The sequence below is a fragment of the Polyodon spathula genome, chromosome 21 (genome assembly GCF_017654505.1).
Source record: "Polyodon spathula isolate WHYD16114869_AA chromosome 21, ASM1765450v1, whole genome shotgun sequence".
Classification (NCBI taxonomy): domain Eukaryota; kingdom Metazoa; phylum Chordata; class Actinopteri; order Acipenseriformes; family Polyodontidae; genus Polyodon; species Polyodon spathula.
The window spans coordinates 10,162,825-10,187,205 of record NC_054554.1 but is presented as its reverse complement, the minus strand read 5'-3'; the positions used below and the strand labels follow the sequence as shown (position 1 = coordinate 10,187,205).

Genomic DNA, 24,381 nt, shown 5'->3' with positions numbered 1-24,381 from the left:
CTGTTAATTATGAAAAGATTCTGACTGTTTTGTTTTTTATTTTCTTTAGGTACCTCACAGGAGATCAGATCCGCAGTGAATCTTCTACAGAAGCCTATATCAGGTGTCTCAGGATGGGGTGTCGATGCATAGAATGTTCGTATGCACCTTCTTAAAAGCTTTTATAGCCATGAATATGTAACTTTGTAGTTTTTATTCTATCATGCTAGATGATGTAAAATTCATTGTATACAAATCTTTTTTACTAACTTCCATGCAATGGTTTTGTTGTCACAGTTAACAATATATATATATTTTTTAAATACCAAAGTTCTCTACTTACTGTTTCAGTTTAAATCTTAGTAAATCATTTCAAACTGCCAGTACTGGTAAATTCCATCTCCAGTGATCTTTCATCTCTTGTTCTGGTTACTTTAGTCCTCTTTGAAAAAAGTATTCTCACTGGACAACGCATGGCAATAAATATTGTAACTGGCAATACTCCTTTATAAGTAATACATAGTAATATATCGATTTGTTTAAAGACAAAACAGAATTTAAAATGTAGAAGAATAGGGTACTGTCTAGAATACTGTGCTGTATCAGTTTTATGTCATTAATGAGGAATACGAAGATAAGAATTTTTATGAACGAGAGGAGGCCACTGGGCCACCGATGCTCGTCCAGTTCCTAGTAGCTGATTGATCTCAGAACTTTGTCAAGTTGAGTCTTAAAGGATCCAAGTGATTCTGCCTCAACAATATGACTTGGCAGCCCATTATAAATCAGAAATCAACCAATCACAGTGAAGTATTTGCCAGAATTCCAGTACATGTTATCCTATGTACAGATGTAATCCCATGCATAGAACACCACACTTAATTTGAATGGTGAAAAAAAAATAATAATAATTGTCAATTATAATTTATTATTATTAGTTATTGGAGGACTCCTGACCCCTATTATATTACATACATAATGTAATAATGCAAGTAAAAGTGGAAAAGAGAAATTGTGAGCGGGAGGATAACACATGTATTCACATACAACTTTTGCAGCTGGTTTCAAACGCCCTGGTTAGTAGCTTTCTTGGACAACCTTACCTTAGGTAGTCCAAGATAAGTGCAAATCTGGGAATGTAAAACCAGTCAATAATACATCTCTAGTAAGTGACATGCCGTTTGAGTGAGTAATTCTGTTTTGTATTCCAGTGGATTGTTGGGACGGTCCGCTAGAGCCTATTATCTACCATGGATGGACACGCACAACAAAGATTAAATTTGACGACGTAGTGAAAGCAATCAATGATCATGCATTTGTCACGTCTGAGTAAGCTTTTTAGAATTTATTTTGACCAATATACAGAATCTGTAACTGCAATGGTTCCTTTTTCAGACGCGTAACGAAATGTGGATACACATTACATAGTTGCTTTAAGTTACAGTAGGCCTACGGTTAATGCATAGTATGGAAATCAGAAAGCTCTTCAGCAGTGGAAGCCAAACCTTACATGTCACATGAACATGTTTTTCATCATCTTGCTTGAAAATGGTGTCAGGAGGAAATGAGTGGGTTTAATAGCTTCATCTTCAAGTAATATTTACAGCTGCTGCCAGACCAAACCAAAAGATCTGTGTAAAATACAAACTGCCTGAGAAGTAACTATTTGAAACTGTAAATAGTTTAAAAAAAAAAAAAAAAGGAACTGTAACTAATTACATTTACAAGTAACTGTAATGGATTACTTTGTAAAAGCAGTTTTCCCAACACTGCCTAGGACTGATTCGTACCGGGGATCAAAAAGGAAAGACAGCGCTCATTATTTTAAAATAAAGCAAAGGATTTCGAAAGACACTAAATAATTCTATTTCAGCATTAGACAACACTGAAGTTTATAAAGGGTTTAACTGAGAAAATCATATTCATCTTTTTTGTGCTTCAGCATCATGACAACCCACACCCGTGTTGCTCCCTCTAGGTTCCCATTGATTTTGTCTGTAGAGGAGCATTGCTGTGTGGAACAGCAGCGCTACATCTCCAGCAAGTTCAAAGAGGTGTTTGGGGAGCAGCTGTTGACGGAACCCATTGAAGCTTTTGCAGATCAGTTGCCCTCCCCCACACAGCTTAAACGGAAGATCATTATCAAGGTGGGTCTACCTCTAAGAATATTATTATAAAACTCAAAAACTGGAACTGTACTACATACTTCTGACCATAGTTAACAGCGTTAAATATTATTATGACACCAGAATTGAGAAAATTCTTAAAGTTCATGAATAATAATAAAAAATCATAAACAGCAGGAAAGCAAACACCACTCTGGAGTCTGTAATAATCCAAATCATAGCCAGGTGTCTTAGAAGGTTATCAGTCATCTTGGTAATTCTCAGGTACATAATACATATTCAGTAGTGTCTGGCAATATAATTAAGTTAATGTCAATCCACCAAAACAATTTAGGGCCTAACTTTTGCTTATTTAACAATACTTTTACATTGTTTCAAATATGATCATAATACTACATTTGGCTATATGGATGCATTCTGTAATTTCTCACCTGTTATTGTGATTAATACAATTAAAATGTCCTTTAGCTGTACTTAGCCTTTAATTATATATTTATTTATTTATGTTTTAGCACAAGAAACTGAGTTCTGTGGATGAAGATAACATCATGGATGAATATGTCAGCAGGGTGGATCTGCGTAAAAGCACAAAGCAGGGGGATCTGTGTATCTGGGACCCCGTAGATCAGGTACAAACAAAGCCACCACGACTGAACAGAGATCCACCAGCCACTTGTGCAGCAGTGTCTTGTACTTTTCAGGCACTTTCTGTAATACAGTAAAATCTTAAACAAAACCTCTTTATTTATTCCTTTTGAATGCTTAAGGCTGGCCTGTCTGCTTAAAATGCATTGTTAAATTAAAAAAAGAATGCAAATTAAGTATTCTATTGGGAGATATTTTCTGTAAGGGATAAGTAATGGTTTATGTTGAATCGGTGAACTGTTGTCAATAAGAACGTAAATTAAACTTTCTTTTGAAACTCAAGTTGTTTCGTTGCTAGTTTTTATTAAATTATTTATACAATCGAGGCACAATTAAAGTGGGTTAATTGTGGGTTTATTTAATATCTAAGCAATTGACCTGTGTTTTCTCTGACGAATCCACAGTTTTTATTTGAATTGGGGGTGGGGGTGGGCGGCAGTAAAATAATCCATTGGGAAAATGGTGATTCTATTTTGTTTTCCTGCATTTAGAAATGGAATCGTCACTACTGTGTAATTGCCGATGACAAGCTGTTTTACGCTGAGGAGTATGAATCTGAGGAAGAACCGAACAAGGTAGTCTTTTGATTTATTTTAGTTTTCACATTTATATTCTCCTGAAATTCTGTATATGTTTCAGTTCAAGCCATCAACAGGGAAAATCTAAAGAAGTGACTTAAACAAAAAAAAGAAATATGTAGTAAATCGTTCACGTCAGACCTGCTACTTTTCAACTTTTATTTAATTACATTTTTTTCAGGGGGCTCACAACATAATGAAATAAATAACTCACCTTTTACAGTACATATTTGTACTTTCTGTTTATGAGGTTTTTTTTGACCAGCTGAGCTGACTACACGCCGTGATTGAGTGGGGCAGAGATACTGGTATGCTGTCAACAATATAAAAAAGTCAGATATAATTGAAACCCATGCATTTGGACAGCTGCTGGTAAAGTAGCAAAGCCCCTGCAACCTATTGCATAATTAGCAAGTTTCACCATGTTTCAATAAAGAACTCAAATTGGCTCAAAAATAAATAAGTTACTTGAAAAGGTGAATGACTTCTTTTGTGAGCCTCAAAAAAATAAATGAAAGGAACAATCCTATTTATAAACCTCATCAATGCATATCATGTGTTATGAGTGTAACAGCAGTGTGTTTTCAGAATGTGAAGAAGACTGAGCAGCACTTCACAGAGAAGTGGTTCCACGGCAGGATGAGAGAAGGCAGACAGACGGCTGAGAGGCTGCTCCAGGAGTTCTGTGCAGAGTCTGGGGGAAGGGAGGGGACCTTCTTAGTCCGGGAGAGCGACACTTTCATGAATGATAATACATTATCATTTTGGTATTGTTTTTTCGTTATTCATAAATATTGCAAACATTGGCGCACGTTCATTTTATCCTGCCTGTTTATCTTTTGTGACAAAAATAAATTACAGCCCATTCCAAATGATCCTCATTTTCTGAAAGCTTACAAAGCCAGTGCTGGGAGTATGCATGTGCATCTGTGTGTGTGTGTATGTTTTATCAAAACATTATTACTACTTTTGTAGATTTTGAAATATTCCTATGCCTTCCAGCAGAGTACTGCAGCCACCAGAGTATAGAATTAAGGCAATGGAAAAAGCTCTGGTTATTTCTCTGTTAAAACCTTTCTTGGGCCTTAAAAACAAGTTGTCTTAAAAAAAAAAAAAAAAAAAAAAAAACTTGAATGAACAAAATCTGTCGACAAAATGTTTTCGAAAAGACAGGTCGCCTTTTTTCTGACATCAGTCTTTGAGGTACTATATTATCTAAAAGAAAAATTTTCAATAAGTGTAAAACACATGTATGGTACTGGCCTTTTTCTTTGTGAACTTGCACCTTGGGTACCACAGTGTTTTTCAAAAAAGGAAAAATCAAAATATATATATATATATATATATATATATATATATATATATACACACTTTACCATGATATGAACACCTAGATTGCTTAAATACAACCTATCCAATTTTTATTAAACGACCCCATGCCATTTCTTATTCTATACATGTGACTTCCCCTTTTATATTCTGTTGTGTGTGTTTTGTTTTTGTTTGTTTTTTAGGAGGGCAGGAAGAGTTCAGCATTGCCGAATTCGCTCTACAGACGGCAACACTAAGTACTTCCTAACTGACAACCTCCACTTTGACAGTGTGTACAGTCTGATACAACATTACAGGGAGAATCCGCTTCGCTGTCAGGAGTTTGACCTCCGATTAACAGATGCCGTCCCCATACCTAATCCACATGAATCCAAAGAGTGAGTCCAAAACTACATATCGTTTTATTTCAGAAATTTATAATGAGTTAAGTGGGGTTTTTTTGCAGCACACTAAGCTTGAACCACCTGTGTTTAAATGAAATATAGATCACAGCTAGAGTTCTGTGGTCTTAACTGAGTCAACAGTGGTCTGCAGTACACATCCCACAACCACTAAACTGCCAGTACTTTGCATGAAAAGAGATCTCAAATGGACTGTTGCAATTTTTATGAGACTTACCAAACTATTGTTTAAATGTGGTAGCTTTAAAAAATATCCCCCTACAAAATGTTACCATTGTAACCATTTATCACCATACTTTACCATGCTTACACTGGGCTTTGATTACTACACTGTAACCTAGTGATTGGAAATGTTAACATGGCAAAGTAAGTGCCATGGAGCAATAAACATCGTACTGTAGGTACTGTAGCAACAGTAGACCATAGAGATGGACTTGTAAAACAACCAGAAAAAAAAGTAGTTGCCAAATGCCATGAAAAGGATTTTTTGTGGATGGTCTGCTGAGGATAATGTCATTGTGGAGTGAAATATTTGAAAGCAGTGATCAGTACATTTTGTTTATTTAGCAACTTTGCAAAAAAGAAAAACATTCAAATATCAAATAGACTTTTATCATAATGTGAGACCTACGGAATCATAGCAGTACATGTGAGGTATTATTTACTGGGCATGCAGTTTAAAAACTCATGTTATCCCTGAACTTGTTATTTGACTTTTGAAGCATTCTGTGTAAATCCAATATAGAAGAGGGCAATTCAGTTACATAAGGTCATTCTTAGTTTAGTCTTTTCATAAACTAAAAAGCATTTTTTTATAATTTAAAGACAGAAATATTGAGAGTTCATGTATGTACCAAATACAGTTTACTGTTATTTTTTTAATTAATAAAAAATGTAAAAATATGTATTAGTTTTGTGTGAGTTCTTTTGTTGTGGAGGCACCTGTACATACACATGTTGGTACTGTAATATCTGTACTGTATATGATGACCTACTTTTGATCGGAATTGAAACCTTTGCTACAATTGTTTATTAATCATACTGTGACTGTTGATAGTCTTGCCCTACCTTTTCCATAGTAATGAGACTGATTGGCTAGGCTAATAACAGTTATATTGAACCTACAGAATGGCATTTTTAATGCAATTCTTTACTAGACAATGCTGTTAATGGTAGACATTGTATACATTATAAATAGTTATGTCTATGATTTATGTTATTTATATCCATGGTGGAAGAGCTGTTAATTTCCTGCAGTACATTTTTGGTTATATGCACCTGCAGTTCTATATACAGGTAGTGGACAAAGAAATTGAAAAAAATGGAGGTGGAAAACGCTGACTCAGGCATTGTTCCAGGGAATCCCATAAATGCTCAGTTGGGTTCAGATCTGGTGACTGAGAAGGCTATGACATATGGATAACATCAGTATCATACTTATCAAACCATTGAGTGACCACACGTGCTCTGTGGATGGGGGCATTGTCATCCTGGAAGACTCCCCCACCCCACCCCCCCCAGCAGGAAAGAAATGCTGCAACATGGGGTGAAGATGATCACTCAGTACCATTAAGTAGCGATTAGCATTGACCTTGCCTTCTAAGGGAATGAGTGCACCCAAACCATGCCAGGAAAATGCACCCAAACCATGCCAGGAAAATGCACCCCACAACATTACGGAACCACCAGAACCCTTCACTGTTGGAACCAAGGGCTGTAGAGTTCTTTAGGTTGGTGCACTCATCCATTTGTCGAGAACATGGTGATGATGATTCATGTGACCAGATCACATTTCTCCATTGCATGTGCTCTTTGCACCACTGAACTAGCAAATGTGCATTGCCAGGTGTGAGCAGTTTGTGCACTTCAACCCGACTATGGTATCCCACTCTGGAGTTCTCGGTGCACGGATATCACAATCCTGGAGTATGCACTTCCGTCCCCTGTTGTCCTTTCCTGATGATGTCTTTCCATTGTAGTTCCATGCCGACATTACCTTAGACACTGTTACTTGTGAGGTCAGGAAAGTAGGTATGTGAAAAGGGAGAGAGAGGAGAATAGTGGAACGTTTTCTGCTGTATCTGAATAAAACCTGTTCTTTCACGGAGCTACTATTAAATCACCTGATATAAATTCACAGGAGTCGGCATACTAGGTCCAACAAAACTTCTCAAATAATGACTGTTTTATTATCTTGTTTATTATGTCCTCTGCCAAGCACTGAGCACTGCCACTATGGCACAGTCACACAGCCCAATTTACCACACAGTTGCCAAGCTACCAATCAACTCTTAACATCAAGACGGAGCGCGTTGTACTGGAGACACTTTAGGACTGCACCCCACCTCTCTGGTTAGAATGGTTGGTCCCTTGCTGAGAACTTGTCTGGACTCTATCACAAACCCTGTATGCTGAAATGACAGAAATATTGTAGTTTTATTTATTGAAGTGTATGCAACTGTGATCCTTAATAAATGAAACACCGCTTGCATGTCTCATGTTGTAAGTTTTCCTTCAGTTAGAACTCAATAAAGGAAATAGTTTAAGCAGGCTTTTTCTGGGCCATTTAAAGACAACAATGCATTCTGTACTGCTCCAACAGTGCTGCAGACTGGCAGTCAATTGTACTGCATTGCTGACTGCCACCTACCTTTTCAAAATTGCCAAAACTCTTTATAACATTTATTGGAATGATTTAAAATTCCCATTCACTAATATAAAGAATGTTCACATTTTAACGCTACAGTGTTCCAGTTAAAATGAACACAACCTTTACAATGTAGTTCACTACTTCATAGAAACGTTTAGTCAAACATTTTATTGGTCTGAAGATAAAAAAAACAAACAAATAGAATCCCATGTTTTTGCTTTTAAACACACTAGACAGCCATGTAGGTTAGCAAAGTGATCTGAAATGAATGGCATGCGATTAAAACGGAGTTTACACCACTGTACCTCATTGTCAAAGATATTGAAAGCTTTTTCTTTCTATATATATATATATATATATATATATATATATATATATATATATATATATATATATATATATATATATATATAACTCTAGGTGGCAAAGTGGGTCAATGCACAATGCCGTGCCATAGAGATTTATTTGTTCACAAAATGTCTGCTTTAATGTCATATTGTAAGCAATGGCTAAAAAAACACAACCTTAAGTTCATCAATGCAATAATGGCAACACATGAATACTAATATATTCATTTTTTTTTAAATGTTACAAAAAGTAACTACATTTTCTTCCTTACATTAAATATAATCTGTTTCCTGTCTGAAATTTAATTAGATTACAGTAATGTGTTACAGTACGTGCAACATGTTTCTCCCTGACACTGCTTGTTTTTAATATAATTAGGACATGACCTTTCAAATCATAATGCAGAGATGCCATTCAGATGCTATTCCATTGGCGTGCGCCCTCCCCAGTTCATACCTGTGTGCTCCTCTCTCAGATGCTGTTCCATTGGCTTGCTGCCTCCTCTGTTCATACCCCTGTGCTCCTCTCTCAGATGCTGTTCCATTGGCTTCCTGCCTCCCCTGTTCATACCCGTGTGCTCCTCTTTCAGATGCTGTTCCATTGGCTTGCTGCCTCCCCTGTTCATACCTGTGTGCTCCTCTTTCAGATGCTGTTCCATTGGCATGCTGCCTCCCCTGTTCATACCCGTGTGCTTCTCTTTCAGATGGTACTACAACAGCCTGAGCCGAGGAGAAGCAGAGGACATGCTGATGAGAATCCCACGAGATGGAGCTTTCTTGATCCGAAGAAGAGAAGAACCTGACTCATTTGCCATTACATTCAGGTGAATATATATTTGTGCCTATGTGCAAAGTAATATATAGTTAATTTTGTTTCATTTCTCCAATATGTATTTTATCAACTTTTTCAGGAAGGAGAAACCCACCAATGGAATGAAATGAATGATTTATTGAATTGACAGATAAACATGCCTGTAAATGATTCATTATTTAAATTTGGCCCATGGCTGGCAAAACTATAATCAACTAACAATATGAATTAGATAAAAACTAAGCCAGCGGGCAGGACAAGTGGCACTTGAGGCCACCTTCCCCCTAGACAAGGCACGTCAAGGTGGAAGCAGAGAAGGAGGGTGTAATTCGTTATTGTTGTTTTATGTTAGATAGTTATTGAAAAGACTCCTGTAGGCTGATGGCCACTCATAGTAAACAGAACTGCTTGCTGAATTTTAATACACTCTGATGTTTACAGTTACTGTACTGCATGTATGGTAAGTCCCACTTAGACAATGAAAAATGGTTATTCAATTCTGGTGAAACTTGCAAAGGACCTTCTTTAGTACCATTTTTGAAAAGTACAATTTTTTTTATTTTTTGTGATCTCACAGAGGTGATGGGAAAGTAAAGCACTGCAGGATCCAGAAAGAAGGCAACGTGTTTGTTTTGGGATCCTCGACTGAGTTTGAGAGCCTTGTGGAACTTGTAAATTACTTCAGGAAAAAGCCCCTGTACCGTAAGATAAAACTGCGCTACCCAGTCTCTGAGGAGCTGCTGCATCGCTTCTCTGAGGTAAGTGAGCCTGATATAGTATTAAAAACCTCGACCCATCAATGTGGTGCCCCACACATGCATACCACATGGCAGTTCTCAGTATCTGTACTATACCGCAAAAAAGAGTTAATGAGTATTTTCAATGCTGATTTAAACTTAAATGAAAGCAGAGCAATAGTTATCCTAAAGTAGGTCAGGACATCAGAAAAAAGGACACTTTTTGAGCCCTTGGAAGAGATGTTCAGTAATTATGTTCAGAAGCATGACATTACTGTTTAGAGAAAAATTAAACACTAAACTGTACCGAATGTTTCTAGAATTGAGTAGAATTAAATTTTAATGCACATGCAGAATTCAGTTCAGTCATTTAAGACAAAAATGCGTTTTATAATAATGCAATACAGCTACGGCTACAGCTGTATATTTAGACTAATGTTATTTCCGACTGGGAATGAAATCCCCTGGAAAGAGAAAATAGTGGAAGAGGTCGTATTTATTTGTGACACGCTTCACTTTTTTCAGTGTATCTGGAGAGCCATTTATCCAGTTGTCATGGAATTAACATTAGTTACTGAAAGTATCACATTGTGGGGATATGTGGACATGTCTGTTGGTCTATTCGTTTCCATTTCTCATTCTATGCTATTCTGTCCATACCGTTAATATATGTGAACTTTTTTTCTTCATACTGATCTCTGTAATTTTGAATTGACAGCTTTGGGAAGCATGTGAAATAAAGAACAATCTGCATGTTAACACCTCTGGTGTAGATCACAGTGTTTTTAGGATAATGAGGTATTGGATTAGGAAAGTGTAGCCATGTTAAAACAATCCAACAAAACACTGTGATATATCAGAATTCTAAAACTCAAGGGTCTGTCTTAATGATTGTTGTAATGTTAACAAGAGGGTCAAGTCAGCCATGGTGGAAAACACCAGCGGGATTAATATAGTGTTCAGGTACCACAGGATCCTCTTCAAATAGAGCAAACCCTTTCTGTTGCCACAGAGTGAGTAGCGTGTCTATTAAAGCTGCTTGTACTGGCACATTTGTGAAACAGCGTCTGGTATTGTTTGCAGAATAAGGATTTTGGAGCTATCTATGATGTCAAGATGTATGTGGAGCCTAACGAAATAGAACCGTCATTGGTAAGATAACATTCTTAAAAACAAAGCCAGTGGGTTTAAAATGCTATGCAAATGTACATTAATTTCTAGAATAAATCTTACCATGTGCAGAGAAGAAATGATCAAATTCAGTATCTTAGATGGTTTACAGTGGTGTTAAATAATAACTACCTATTCATATACTTGTCTTATGTAATATAAGAATAGTCCAAATATTCGCTGTCTGCTTTTTATTTTTCAGTTTATCTTCTGTACATTGTGTTAGACATCTTTCATTAAGTGCTTGATGATAATATTCTGGAAAAAAGGAACGTGAATTATAATGCTTTTTTTAAAAAAATGCATTCCTGTGAAAAAAGCTTGTATTAATTTGTAAATCTACTAATATCTCATAAACCATTTCAGCTTGCAACTTCATAATTTCAGTGCTAGTTAGTCTCCACTGTAATTTCTAATTGCATAGTCTAAAAAAAAGATTTATAATTGTTTTAAAGCATACAGCATGCATTTAGCATGCTGACAGTTAATTTGTAGCTTTGTGTTGTTGTCAATTAAGGATGTCATACTGATAGATAGCTCTGATTCTGTCTGGGTGAAACATGTTGCTGACCTACTGATTGGACTTTTCTGTCTTCTGATTATTTTCAATACAAGACTGAAAGAAACACAAGTATTATTGAAAGTGAATGGTTCTTTTTCCTTTTCTCATAGCCTCAAAGCACAGTGAAAGCACTCTATGACTATAGACCAAAACGAGATGATGAGCTGAATTTCTGTAAAGGAGCCTTTATTCACAATGTAGTCAAAGAGAGCAATGACTGGTAAGAAGCCATTTCACTGTCAGCAACACATTTGTATGGTTTATGTGTTAAAGTAGTTGTAGCTGAAAGTTAATCTGTTTTGCACTTGCATTAGCTACATAGCTCTGAAATGTGCAGTTAATGAAACACATATTTAAAGAGCCAGTATCTTGTCTATAACAATTGGACATCCCTATCTACCTGAATCACTTGAAATAACTTACAGTACTTTCTTTGGAATTATGAGCTGCTTTGGTCTACTCCAGTTTATCCCAAAGCTGGGTGGCATTGTTAACATCTCTGGCTGCAATCCTGGAATTAGCGTCTTCATTCTTCTAGGTGGCAGGATGGTGCACCCTGAGAATTCAGTGGATCCACGTATTCATTATTCTCATTCGATTGTCACCCGTGCTCATCTGCATTCGTGGTTATACCTTATTTTTCTCCCAGTCCCAGCACGGTCTAGCTTTAAAACTGATTGCAAATCCCTTTCGCTGTCCGTGCAGGTGGAAAGGAGACTATGGAGGGAAAGTTCAGTACTACTTCCCAGCAAACTATGTGGAGGAGGTATCCGCTGAGAAGAAAGAGAATCCTGTCAACCCGGTAATTCATATACAAAAAATCAAGAGTGAAATGTTTTGTAAAATTACTCTTTTCCCACTACAAGATTTTATGTTATCAAGCGTCTTTGTGAGGGATTAAATTTTCAGATCCTTACTGCTGCTTCCCTTAAACCGTTTCACCTGGCAACTTCAGATTTTCAGTGTGTTTATTCCTCAGTGAGACTCTTAACAGCTCTGACTTGTGATGTAAGATGGGAGCAATATTGTATATCTTTTGAACTGGGCTATTTAATTTAAAGTACGTGGTTCTAACAATTATTCTTCTTATCTAATATATATATATATATATATATATATATATATATATATATATATATATATATATATATATATATATATATATACATATATATATATATATATATATATATATATATATATATATATATATATATATATATATATATATATATTATGTATGTATGTATGTATGTATGTATGTATGTATTGGTATAGCTTTGTTGGTCTTGGATTTTCCTATGTGAAAAGGCACACATGATGGTAAAGGTGATTTTAGATTTTTTAATTTGAAGCTGGTTAAAGTAAATTTGTTGAACGTTCCTTGTAGATACAGTACTTCAGTGCTGTACTTCCAGTCAACTTTCGCAAAGTTGATCAATTTGAAGGAATTAAGTTAGCATTGAAAACATGTCAGTCCTAGGCAAAGCAGTAATGGGTACTGTGTGTTTGAGTTCTTCTTTTAAAGAAAATAAACGGCAAATTATTCTGGAGAAATATATCATTAAAAAATGCGGTCAGGCAGAGTCATTGTCTAAAAAAAATGTAATCTTCTGAATTGATTTCCCTGCAAAGACTCAAATTCCAGCTTGCATGTGCTTTAGTTGGAACTACAGCATGGAAAACAGTGTGAGATGCTGTACATTTGCTAATTTCATAGTTTAGAAATGCTATGAAAAAAATACCATTCAAAATCAAATATTTGTTTAACAAAAAACATGGTCAGAAAATGTGAGATCTACAAAGTGATGGTAATACATATTAGAGTAGTGAAATTATTTTGCTAGTTATAGCTACGTTAAATGAAGGTACGTTTTTGTGTCGTTGTCGAAATAATAAAATGTTTCTATTTTGTCGTACGCCTGTTGGACTCACCTCCCAGTCATTTGATGTTTACACTGAATATATTTCACATTACAAGTTGCCTCGAACTTAACCCTGTGACCTAGGTACAACTCACTTCAAACTATATTCTTCTAAATCTATTTCTTTCTTCTTTTTTACAGATAATAGAGGATAATCCACTTGGAGAGCTGTGTAAAGGAATAGTGGACCTTTCAAAGTGCACTGTTTGTAAGGATACATTTTTGTCTGGGGATACTGGCTATAACAAAGTAATAGACACAATAGGCATAGAGTGACTACTTAAGTCAAATAGTCAAGACAAAAAAATAGGAATCATCTTGTATTTGATAATGCCTCATTCTTTATTTTGTGTATGTACAATTATGTAAAACGTAGCTTCTAGAATATAATTTTTATTTAAAGGATTGCAACCACAACTGCATTTCCATTGATCTGAAGCCGTACACTTCACACTTTCCATTTAATTCTAACAGCTGAATGCAACTAAAATAGAGGCAACGCTAGTTTGCTGCAGTACACTTTTAAACACACAAATCCTTGCTATGTAGCTGCTGCTGCTTTGAAATCGAAGTGTGCGATCAGACTTGTTTTAGTCGACTACTTAGTGCTACCCCTAACATGAAATACAGATTGTTAGTACCTGGAAGTATATTGCTGTTTCTTTAATATAAAAGGAAATGCATGTTCTTTATTGATAAAATGACCTTTCTTTTAAAAACCTTGGCCTGCCAGCTCAAACTCAGTCTCATATATATATATATATAATTTCAGAGAAATGCTGGTTAAGGTTTTTAATTTACTTTATTTTTTACTTTTTAAAAGAAAAGATAAAAAATCTTTGACATTTTGTTACCAGCCAGATCTTCACCACGCTGTGTCAGAGATTGTATCTCCTGAATGAAATCAAAGTTCATGGCGCAGCTATAGCTACTGTTTATAATGGCTATGGAGCCACCATCATTTTGATTAAATATGGACCATTGTGTATCTGTTGCAGTTATTGCTAGAGATGTCAAAGAAACAACTGAGAGTGGAAAACAACCATACAAAGATAATTTTAAATTGCAGAATAAGCATTTTAAAATGTTAAAATTGGAACACAGTTGGAACACAGTTGCATCACCAAGTGAACTGACTGAAAATGACTAATGTTTGTACAATTGTTTTATAAATAGCAAAGCAAATGAAGAATGGCATGCCGTTTGCATTCACTCTACAACCTAACGAGTCGAAAGCCCTGGCCATTGACTTTGCCACAGAAACAGTGGAGGAGCAGTTTGAGTGGTACAAGATTGTGTGGGACATTACACAGAAGGAAAAGAGCAAGCAGTATAAGGTGTTGTATTCGTGGTGTGTTGCTCTCACTGCAATCTCCAAATTGCTGACGTTGGACCTGATCTCCTAAATGTTTAAAAGGATAATGTTACATACAGGATAATATTCTGTCAGTATTCTGAATACTCACTATTGTGAATAAGTATCTCATGTATGTGCACAGCATAGAAAGGTAAGCAGTTTGCAAATATCACATGTACGATTTATGGAATACGTAGCTTGCGTCTTATTAGTGTAATATTTCACCTAAACATTATTCTGAATGTAAGGGTATTCAGAATATCTGCCTTTCTCTATCACTGTGCTTGCTAGAGCCCACCAGATTTAGAAAACCATCTGCAATAAGTGATCGAGAAACACGTCTGCTTCTTGTGGAACAAATAGGTAATGAAGCCAGTTTCCTAAATACAAATATGGACTGGAGATGAGGTAAAGTGGAAAATGTTGAAGACAACATTGTCCCCTGGATGACACTGTTCCAACACAAATGGACAATTTTTTCCCCCCCATGAAACACAGGATATACAGTTCATAAATGTTTTACTAAACCTTAAGACAGCTTTTATCTCCGTTTGGTTTCACATCGTAGAACTATTGCAGAAGGTGGTTCAGCTCTTGAAGCCCGTATTTCTTTTTGCTTTCTCTCAATCTGCGTATTGCTGGTGCTTGATGTTTTTGTTACTTTTGTGTTATTAGCTTCTTTTTCATTTCGAATTTGTTGAAGCTTGTGTTTTGAAAGCTGAGGTAAAAACGTTTCTGCAACAAATTTTTTTTTTTTACTACAATCTGTCACATGATGGCATTTTAACAAATCACTAGACAGATTTGTAAAACCAAGGGTTAATAACTAGTTGATGTTACATTTCCCTAATGCAGATTAGCCAGAAGAAACAGTGTGAGAAGAAGAGTGATGTTGCAGTTGAAATATCTGACCTTGTAATCTACTGTCAACCAAGGAGCAAAGACAAGGATAACTTTAGTAAGCTTTGAGAATTACCATTGCATTTTATAATAGCAGTAGTAATTTAAAGTGCAAACCAAAATCAGCTTCTTTGTATTATATTTCAAATACAACGATATAGGTCAGCTTCTACCTTTGGAGTGACTTTGGACTACACACATGAAGTCACCAAACAAGCTCAAAGATTTAAAACAGAAATAACCCAGTGAAAATATTTTTAACAAAACAAAAAATAGACTGACAACTGAAGTTACATCTGTTATTACTTTTGTTAGAGTGTTTTGCATAAAAGATAGAAAACCACAAACTATACAAAAGCAAAGCGTGCTAGCACTACACTATTGTATGTAAGTGATGCAAGTCCTCTTATTGCTTTGTTTTCTAAGTCGGGAATACATTTGTTTTGTTCTCTTATAGTTGTCTTATCGTCTTTACAGCGAGATACGATTACAGGGAGATAAGATCCTTTGTGGAAAATAAGGTCCCCAATGCAAAGGGACAAAAGGCAAAGGACTTTCTCAGGTACAACCACAAGGCACTGAGCAGAATTTACCCCAAAGGTCAAAGAGTGGACTCCTCAAACTATGACCCGTACTCTCTCTGGATGTGTGGATGTCACATGGTGGCTCTTAACTTCCAGACACCAGGTAAGGAATGGGATAAGAAACTTTGTTCAGAATATTTAGACCCCTACTACTGCATAGTCATGTGTATAAAGCAAAACCCATGTTTTTCTAAAGCATTCACTTTTGTAAAAATGATGTTAACAGTATATTTTATTAACATATTCAGTCATAAGCTCATGTGCTGTGAATCAAATATAAAAAGTATACTGTTTATATTCAAATGTTGCCAAATAATACAAAAGAATACCCCAGAAATAGATCTTTATTTAAATAACCTCTTTCGTTATCAACATACTGAAACCAATTTTAAAAAATTAAAAATTGCTCTTAAAGGGAAAGTCTTTTATTAAAGTATTTACTTATGCAATAACTAATTTTGTTTTCTTTCTTCCTAGATAAATGTATGCAGTTAAACCATGCCTTGTTTAGTCAGAATGGAAGAAGTGGCTATGTGCTGCAGCCAGAATTAATAAGAAGCGAGTACTATGACCCGTATCAGGAGAAGAATGCTGTTAGTCAGATCATAACAATACGAGTAAGAATCTGTCACTGTACCATAAAACCCAAACCTTTGTAAAGTACTGTATGTGAAGGGCCTTTTAGAGATTGGCGCTCAGCTGAAATCAGGTTTCATTTATACTAACAAAGGGCACTTAAATGAAGCTAAGCGGTGATAATTTTGCTTCCTCAAAACACACACCCCTTATTACCATTTCTTATTTTAAATGAGATGTCAGAAGGACCTGTATTGTATTGTAATTCTTTTAAAATATTTCTTGGAAGGTTATTGGTGCCCGGCACCTGCCCAGACAAGGAAGGAGCATTGCCAGTCCTTTTGTGGAAGTAGAACTGTGCGGAATTAATTCAGAAGAAAACAAATTCAAAACACTTGTGAAAAGTAAGTACCACCAGGATAAAGACACTGCATTTCTGCACTGAAGTCTTTTACTGCCTTCTCTAATTTGACAATATCAAGAGGTCGTATTATAAATATATGAAAATTAACTGTCAACATGACCATGAACAAAGAATGTGAACTTTCAGGTTTTTTTTAATAGAGGGAGCACTGTATTAAACCTCATACATAACTGAGTTCTCAGATATGGGCATGCAAGTTTTTTTTTTTTTTTTTTTCACAGCTGTAATGTGCCCCTTATGTAAAAAATGATTTGATCTTTATTAAATATAGCAAATACTGTTATAATGTCATTATTTCTATCATTGATAGGGCAGGAAATTCTGAAGTGCCACACTGTTAGCATATTAGGAAGCTGTTTCTATGATCACTTTTGAACTTATTCATGCTGTCATCGAAAAGTCCCTGTTCTTCTGGGGTTTACAATCTCTTCTCAAACCTTCAGGTGACAATGGACTGAACCCAGTCTGGCCAGCCCCACCGGAGCCAGTACAGTTCATGGTGTGTGAACCTGAGCTGGCATTTCTCCGTTTTGTGGTGCATGAGGAGGACATGTTTAGTGACCCCAATTTTCTGGCTCATGCCACTTTCCCTGTCAAAGGCATCAAGACAGGTAAGGTTTAACTAGAGTGCTTGAAGCTAACAAAAAAAGTCATACGTGCACTTCCATTTATTATGTAGGACGTGTTGCCGTATTCGTAACGCATTTAAAATGAATACACTGAGCTGCCGTTGCAGCCTCACATAGCGATGACTGACAGATGGAACCTACAAAAATGGAAAACGCTATTTTAAGATTCTGTGTTGCCTTACAATGACACCTAAATCGCTGCTAGAACTGTACATGTCCTTATGTCCTTTATGGAAGATGTTCATGGTAAGTTTTGCATTTACAGGCTATAGATCAGTTCCTTTGAAAAATGGATTCAGCGAGGATATTGAGCTTGCCTCTCTATTGGTCTTCATCGATATAAATCAAGTTGAGGTAACGTTCTGCATAATAATTGCTCACGGGGGAGTGTCAAAATGACCAACGTTTTCTGTCCGATTGAAAACCATTGTCAGAAATGCATTTTTACAACTCGTCTAGTGTAACCCATGTCACAAGTACATAAGAACACAATTTACAAACAGCAGCAGGCCATTCGGCCCATCTAAGCTCGTCCAGCTCCTGTTAACAAAGCTGAAAACTTTGTCACATAAAAGACTGAAGCCTCAAGAATGTGACTACTGTGGGTAATCCATATGAGTGCAGGTTGTGGGTACTGTGCACACCCCATCTAAAACCACAACTAAATATATAAAGTCAAACAGAGTAAAATAGGTTGTTGTAGTTCCTTCCTGTAGGTTCAAATTCTTATTGCTGAGGAAGTCATCTGGCTCTCAAGTACTAATGTAAATTCGGTATTTTGAAGCCCTTTTTTTTATTTGCTCCCCACAGAAAGCAGAAGAGGAGCTCTATTCCTCTTCCGCTCAACTCCGCAAGCGGCAGGCAGTGCTGTCCAACGAGATGTTTTTGTATGACACCCACCAGAACTTATCCAGGGGGCCCTACAACCGTGACGACCTAATGAAAGAGTTCAGCACCAATGAGATCCAGCTACTTAAGATCCAGGACACTTGTAAACAGAAGTAAGGTGACACACCTAAACCCTCCTGAGCTGAGCGCCCTTGTCCACAGTTTATCAGCGCAAATACAAGTATCATCAAGTCTGATGCACCAATGTTAGTTACTTCCTGTGGCAGTTTTAAGCACAGAGCAGTAGTAAATCACTCACAAGCAGTATTCAGTTTTAAGGGTTTTTGCTAAAAAGTTGAATTCCATTAGACTAGATACATGAACTGAGCTGGTACAAAATTGAGGACAGTTTTCAAGCAGAAATACAGCGATTTTAACATACCTCTGGAACATTCAATAAAGTGCAGTATTATTACAAATAAAATCCAGATAAAGTGAGTAAAAAAAGATCGTACATTTGTATCGTGGTTTAGAATATAAATAGTTGTTGTTCTGGTATATTTTCAAATATAAAAACAAAGAAAGAACTCTACCCTGGAGCTGAATAGGTTAGCTTGTTTTTCACATTGTCAGGTACTTCCACTTCATAGCAGCGTCCATCTTTTACCAGCCCAGTGACCACTGACCTCCCTTAGCAATTAAACGTTATATATACACAAGTAGATTTATTTAAAATTGTAGCCCTTAAATTATATTGTTATAACATACTAATAAAGTAAACACACTAAAATATACACTTTTATTTTTAAAGGGTGTGTATCAACTGTCTATTAGTAAAGACAGATCAATTTTGTCACACTCCTATACATAGCAGCACATGCCATAAAAATAAGTCATGAGTAAATTAGAGATTTTCTTTTAAAACAGATATTATTAATCCAGATATATATAGATAGATATTTGAGTTGCATTATATTTGTTTTCACTTTAAAAGTAAATCTATTTTAAAGTATATATTAACAAGTTATAGGCACAACAGAAAAATGTGTCATCTTCTAATTTTATATGATGACTTCTAACTTCACTACTGTTGCATCATGTTTGGTCATTCCACACAATAAGCCTGATATGTGGCCTAATTTCTCAAGGTCTTTACAAAAATGTATAATTTGCACCATTTTTAGTGACAGGAAAAGTAAATTGTTAATGTTGCAAAATTACTAACGACCAACTTTGTGTAAAGATGTTGCTTTCAATTAGGCCATATATTTCTGTCAGTTGCCTCTATAAGTGTGAGGTGCAGATTCATTTGTGGCCCAAATGGTTGCCGTAGAATCTAGTTAGTCATCGTTTGGAGCCTCATTTTGGTTTCTTATCATGTGGTGTGTCATTGCTCTGTGGTCAATGGTTTTTCCACATCAGTAGTGTAAAGCTACTTTTTTATAAACAAGAAATATAAATAGAAATATCTTGAATGCCGGTAATTTGTGAATTCAAATGCCAGTAAGGCTTCATGTAATAGTGTTAAAGTTAGTATCCTGGCATTAGCAGAATGTAGTATGCATATAAGGTGCAGGTGGGTATTGGTACAGTACCTACTTTTAAGTATGTCACACTTTGTAGTTTTGCATGACATATTTAGATTTTTTTATACACCACTCAATATATCACGTGTGTCGGGGTCCAATCTAAACCCCGCTATATATCGAGGGCAATGATATAGCGAGAGACCCATAGAAAAACAAACAGGCTAACAAATACTGGACAACCACTCTCTCGTTTTATCAGGGGCGTCAGTGTCCAGTATAACCAGCTTTTTCTCATTTTTCGTATAAAAAGCAGCACGTCGTTTTAATTCGTACAGTGGAGGGTAATTGCTTCTAATCAACTTCAGTCTCCAGTTAATTTCATGAGTCTTCCACGCCTTTCTCAAATACACAAACCCACTGCATTGAAAGAATCCACTCTCAACATAGGAGGCTTGTTGCTAGGGAGCTGACGTCACAGCCCTGTGACTTTTGCTAGTGCATTGCTGCCATACATGAGCACCCACTTCAGCAAGTAGATATTTAATTTGCTTTGTGTTATTGTGTAATGCGTGTGGAATGCTAACAGTACGATTTTAATGCTTTGTTTAGTATATTTTTGTTTGTGATGTTCAGTAAGAAATAAAGCAAACAGTAATTCTAAGTGCCTATGTATATGGCAACTAAGGCATACAAAGTTAGACAATAAAAATGGGGAGCTAACTCCAGGGCCGCTCTATGTCCAAATCCGCAGTATAGCGAGGGCCAATATAACAAGGGGTGTGTGTATTTATCTAGAGAACCACATGTCCAGTTGTGGCACCTGTGTGTTTGTATGCCACCCGTATATATCTACTTCAGTCTTGAGAACCGCTTATCCAGCTGTGATGAATAGGACACTGTGGCAGAGCAAAGCTCTGCCCTTTTAAATTGGCAGGGATGGGGTTAACTTCCCCTACCTGCCTGGGTTTATTATGTTCAGGTGGCTGGGGTTCATTAGTTGATTAGGTTGATTAACGATCAATCAGCGCCCAGCCACCTGATATAAAAGGAGGCCTCAGCTTCTCATTTGGGGAGAGGGAGCTGAGGAAGCAGGTTGGTGTTTGTTTTGTGGTTTTTGAATTTTCTAAATCCAGTGAAGGCATTGCCCAGCCTGGAAACTTTATTTTTGTGAGTTTTGTTTTTGTTTTATTTGTGTTTGAGTATCTGTTATTTTGCCCTTGTGCACTTTATTTTTGTTTATTTATAATAAAATAGTTATTTTTTTTGAACTGCAGTCTGTCTCTGGGCCTCTATCCACTCGCCAGCCTGCCACATTTGGTGTCAGAAGTGGGATAGCGCCACCTAGAGGCTCAGAGCAGTATTTATTCTTTTTTTGAAAAAAAAAAACAACTATTTTATTATAAATAAACAAAAATAAAGTGCACAAGGGCAAAATAACAGATACTCAAACACAAATAAAACAAAAACAAAACTCACAAAAATAAAGTTTCCAGGCTGGGCAATGCCTTCACTGGATTTAGAAAATTCAAAAACCACAAAACAAACACCAACCTGCTTCCTCAGCTCCCTCTCCCCAAATGAGAAGCTGAGGCCTCCTTTTATATCAGGTGGCTGGGCGCTGATTGATCGTTAATCAACCTAATCAACTAATGAACCCCAGCCACCTGAACATAATAAACCCAGGCAGGTAGGGGAAGTTAACCCCATCCCTGCCAATTTAAAAGGGCAGAGCTTTGCTCTGCCACAGACACTCTTAGCACAAATTCAGAATATGAATGGCTCTGTCTGTCTGTCTTTGTGAAGTGTGCAGTTTCAGATGAAAGGAAGTGCTGTTGCAGGGTCAATCCATTGCATATAAGTGTCATTTTACAACATTAATAAATAGATTTAAAAAAAAAAAAATCCAATCAGTTTTAAAATATAGTGCAAGGAGTTCCAAACTGTACATACACAAATAGAGCAGCAGACATTAAATACAGGATGTAATAATATATTTTTTAAAGTGCAACCTAAGGGAGTCTAAGTACAGTAAGAAGAACATTCTGAAAGTACTGTAATATGAGTCTTATGTATCATATATTATATTAAACAATGCAAAAATCTAATACGGACAAATTGCAAGAGATTTTATATTTGTGAATAAGACCATCCAGGGTACTTACAAGATTTATTGTGCAGAAATGTTTTTTTTTTAAAGTGTGCATGCACTTATCCCAGTCAGGGGTGCATATCCCAGCCAGGGAATGTAGTGCAATCAGGCTTACATTTTAGAGTTTTGCCTTATTGCCTATTTAGAAAACTGCTTGTCCAATTGCCACAAAACTTGCTGAAGGATATTCTTGGTGTTGATGTTATAGAAATAACTTCTAAATACTCAAAATGCCTCAGGCTAGTAATAGCTAGTTTTCCAGTTTTTTGTGAAAATGCAACACATTGCTAAATCTAAGACACTAACGTTTGTAATGACTTGCTGATAAGGGGCTTTATTGGAGTATTGTTTATTTTTTCTTTTTTGTTTTAGGATGAAGGAGAAGAAAATCAATAACAGCAAGTTTTACTCATGAAGAGCTTCTATTTAAAACAAAAGCCTGATAAGTCTTTGCAATTTCATGTTCCTGGTGGTTTCAACACCTAAAGACAAGCCTTGTGCTTTAATCATAGTCTCTTCTGTAATGGACAGTGAAAAGAAGACATTTCCCTCTTCTCTATCCCAATAGGACTACACATGGGAGCAAAAGAAACCCTGTGTTCAGTGATTATATTGTTGCAATGCGGTGCAGTGATAATACTGTTCAGTGTGGCCAGTTAGTAATCATTGGGTTGTAACTGCTAGCTATTATTTCGTGAGAGCTCTGGACTATCCAGAGTGGATATTTGTGGTTATTTTTTATGGGGGGGTGGGGTGTTACAGGACAAAAAATTATGTGGAATGCAGATAATTTAGCATTTCATTCTGGTAGTGTGCGCTGCACATCTGTGCATCTTTTTACAATTAGAAAGGTATACGGTCCTCCACAATTTCATACTTTGCAATTGGGTGCTTATCATGTTGCAAAAAGAAAATTATATATATATATATATATATATATATATATATATATATATATATATATATATGATATATATATATATATATATGTATATGATATATGACAAGATTGTATTTGTCCACTGTGCCTTCTATCCACATGCCAATGCTGTTTAGAAAAAAATAAAATTATTACCTGTGAAGCAATAACCAGTTTTAAAACTATAATATAGTATAAATTAATTTTGTGTTGTGTTTGTTTTCTTGTTGCTTCAAAGGGTGTGCTCTGCATGAATGAAGTGGCATTTAGATTAACTTTATTACTGTTGAGTCTGTGTGTTTGAGGCCTGGTTCAAAACCAATGGTGCAACTTTCTGCTGCTTCCTCATTGCATTGAAGTGGAAAATTATGAGACTGCACCAAACGAAATGAGTGCCATCTAATTGAAATGCTTTTTAACTGGTATTTTATACTGTCAATTTTAAATATATGTTGAAAATAACTTTTGTCACAGAATTCAAAAAGTAAAAACTGCCAATTTGATATACTTTCCTGGTGGTTTAATATAACCTGGTTAAAGATAAACTGAGTTCAGTTTTGAATGTTTGCTTATATTCTCCAAAACTCAGTAGAAGTACATGTCCAAGTTTTACATAACATCCTGTAATGTTTACAAGAAATGCATTATGTTACCTTTGCAACACTTTGATTTATTTCACTGTTAGGCAGAGAATGTTTTTTCGATGTGTTTCTACATTCTTAGGATAACTGTTAGGAACTTTAAACTTGTTTTTTTTTTTATTTTATGTTACACAAAACTGTTCTCACGTGACCAGCATCTTCAATGTCTTTTTCTAAGCAAACTTTTAAAAAAAACAGCTGTAGATTGTGAAATAAATATTTTACTGTTATAAATTAAATGACATGCAGCGTGGTCTGACTTGTTCCTGTGTTTTTTGTGTGTGTTTCGTCTTGTCCCTATTGTATTCTTTTACCGTCTACAGTATCAGGGAATGAGGGTAAGAAAGGCATCATTATTTTGTTTTGGCCTGCAAAGGAAATATTAAAATATAGTGCCTTATTAAATTGAGTTTAACACCGTCGTCATCAAAGACAATTGGTCCAGCTGGCCTGGTTTTCCAGACTTGGTAGTTGGTAACCTAAGTTAACATATTCTTACTTCTAAGATTCTGAAATTTCTTGGCATGCTTAAACATGCCAGGTGTGAGTGTTATAGATGTACAACTCACCACACAAATAGGA

General features: G+C 36.0%; 1 protein-coding gene across 2 annotated transcripts in view; it reads left to right on the top strand.

Moving 5' to 3' along the window:
* The window catches only part of LOC121295981 (1-phosphatidylinositol 4,5-bisphosphate phosphodiesterase gamma-2-like), a 47,423-nt gene extending 24,308 nt beyond the window's left edge, over positions 1–23,115 (top strand). Inside the window, exons 12-33 of one of the 2 annotated variants that reach the window (XM_041221091.1) lie at positions 50–135; positions 1,191–1,308; positions 1,958–2,126; positions 2,618–2,734; positions 3,242–3,325; positions 3,917–4,095; positions 4,843–5,037; positions 8,763–8,882; positions 9,447–9,627; positions 10,690–10,758; positions 11,449–11,558; positions 12,044–12,140; positions 13,405–13,471; positions 14,440–14,600; positions 15,476–15,578; positions 15,998–16,207; positions 16,582–16,721; positions 16,970–17,084; positions 17,548–17,715; positions 17,999–18,087; positions 18,544–18,734; positions 22,612–23,115. In XM_041221091.1, coding sequence (XP_041077025.1) covers positions 50–135; positions 1,191–1,308; positions 1,958–2,126; positions 2,618–2,734; positions 3,242–3,325; positions 3,917–4,095; positions 4,843–5,037; positions 8,763–8,882; positions 9,447–9,627; positions 10,690–10,758; positions 11,449–11,558; positions 12,044–12,140; positions 13,405–13,471; positions 14,440–14,600; positions 15,476–15,578; positions 15,998–16,207; positions 16,582–16,721; positions 16,970–17,084; positions 17,548–17,715; positions 17,999–18,087; positions 18,544–18,734; positions 22,612–22,654 — 2,812 coding nt within the window. In that variant the 3' untranslated portion in view covers positions 22,655–23,115. Of the gene's footprint in view, positions 1–49; positions 136–1,190; positions 1,309–1,957; positions 2,127–2,617; positions 2,735–3,241; positions 3,326–3,916; positions 4,096–4,842; positions 5,038–8,762; positions 8,883–9,446; positions 9,628–10,689; positions 10,759–11,448; positions 11,559–12,043; positions 12,141–13,404; positions 13,472–14,439; positions 14,601–15,475; positions 15,579–15,997; positions 16,208–16,581; positions 16,722–16,969; positions 17,085–17,547; positions 17,716–17,998; positions 18,088–18,543; positions 18,735–22,611 lie in introns of those variants that run through there. The other variant, XM_041221092.1, reaches the window with a different exon arrangement.
* The last annotated feature ends 1,266 nt before the right edge of the window (positions 23,116–24,381 follow it).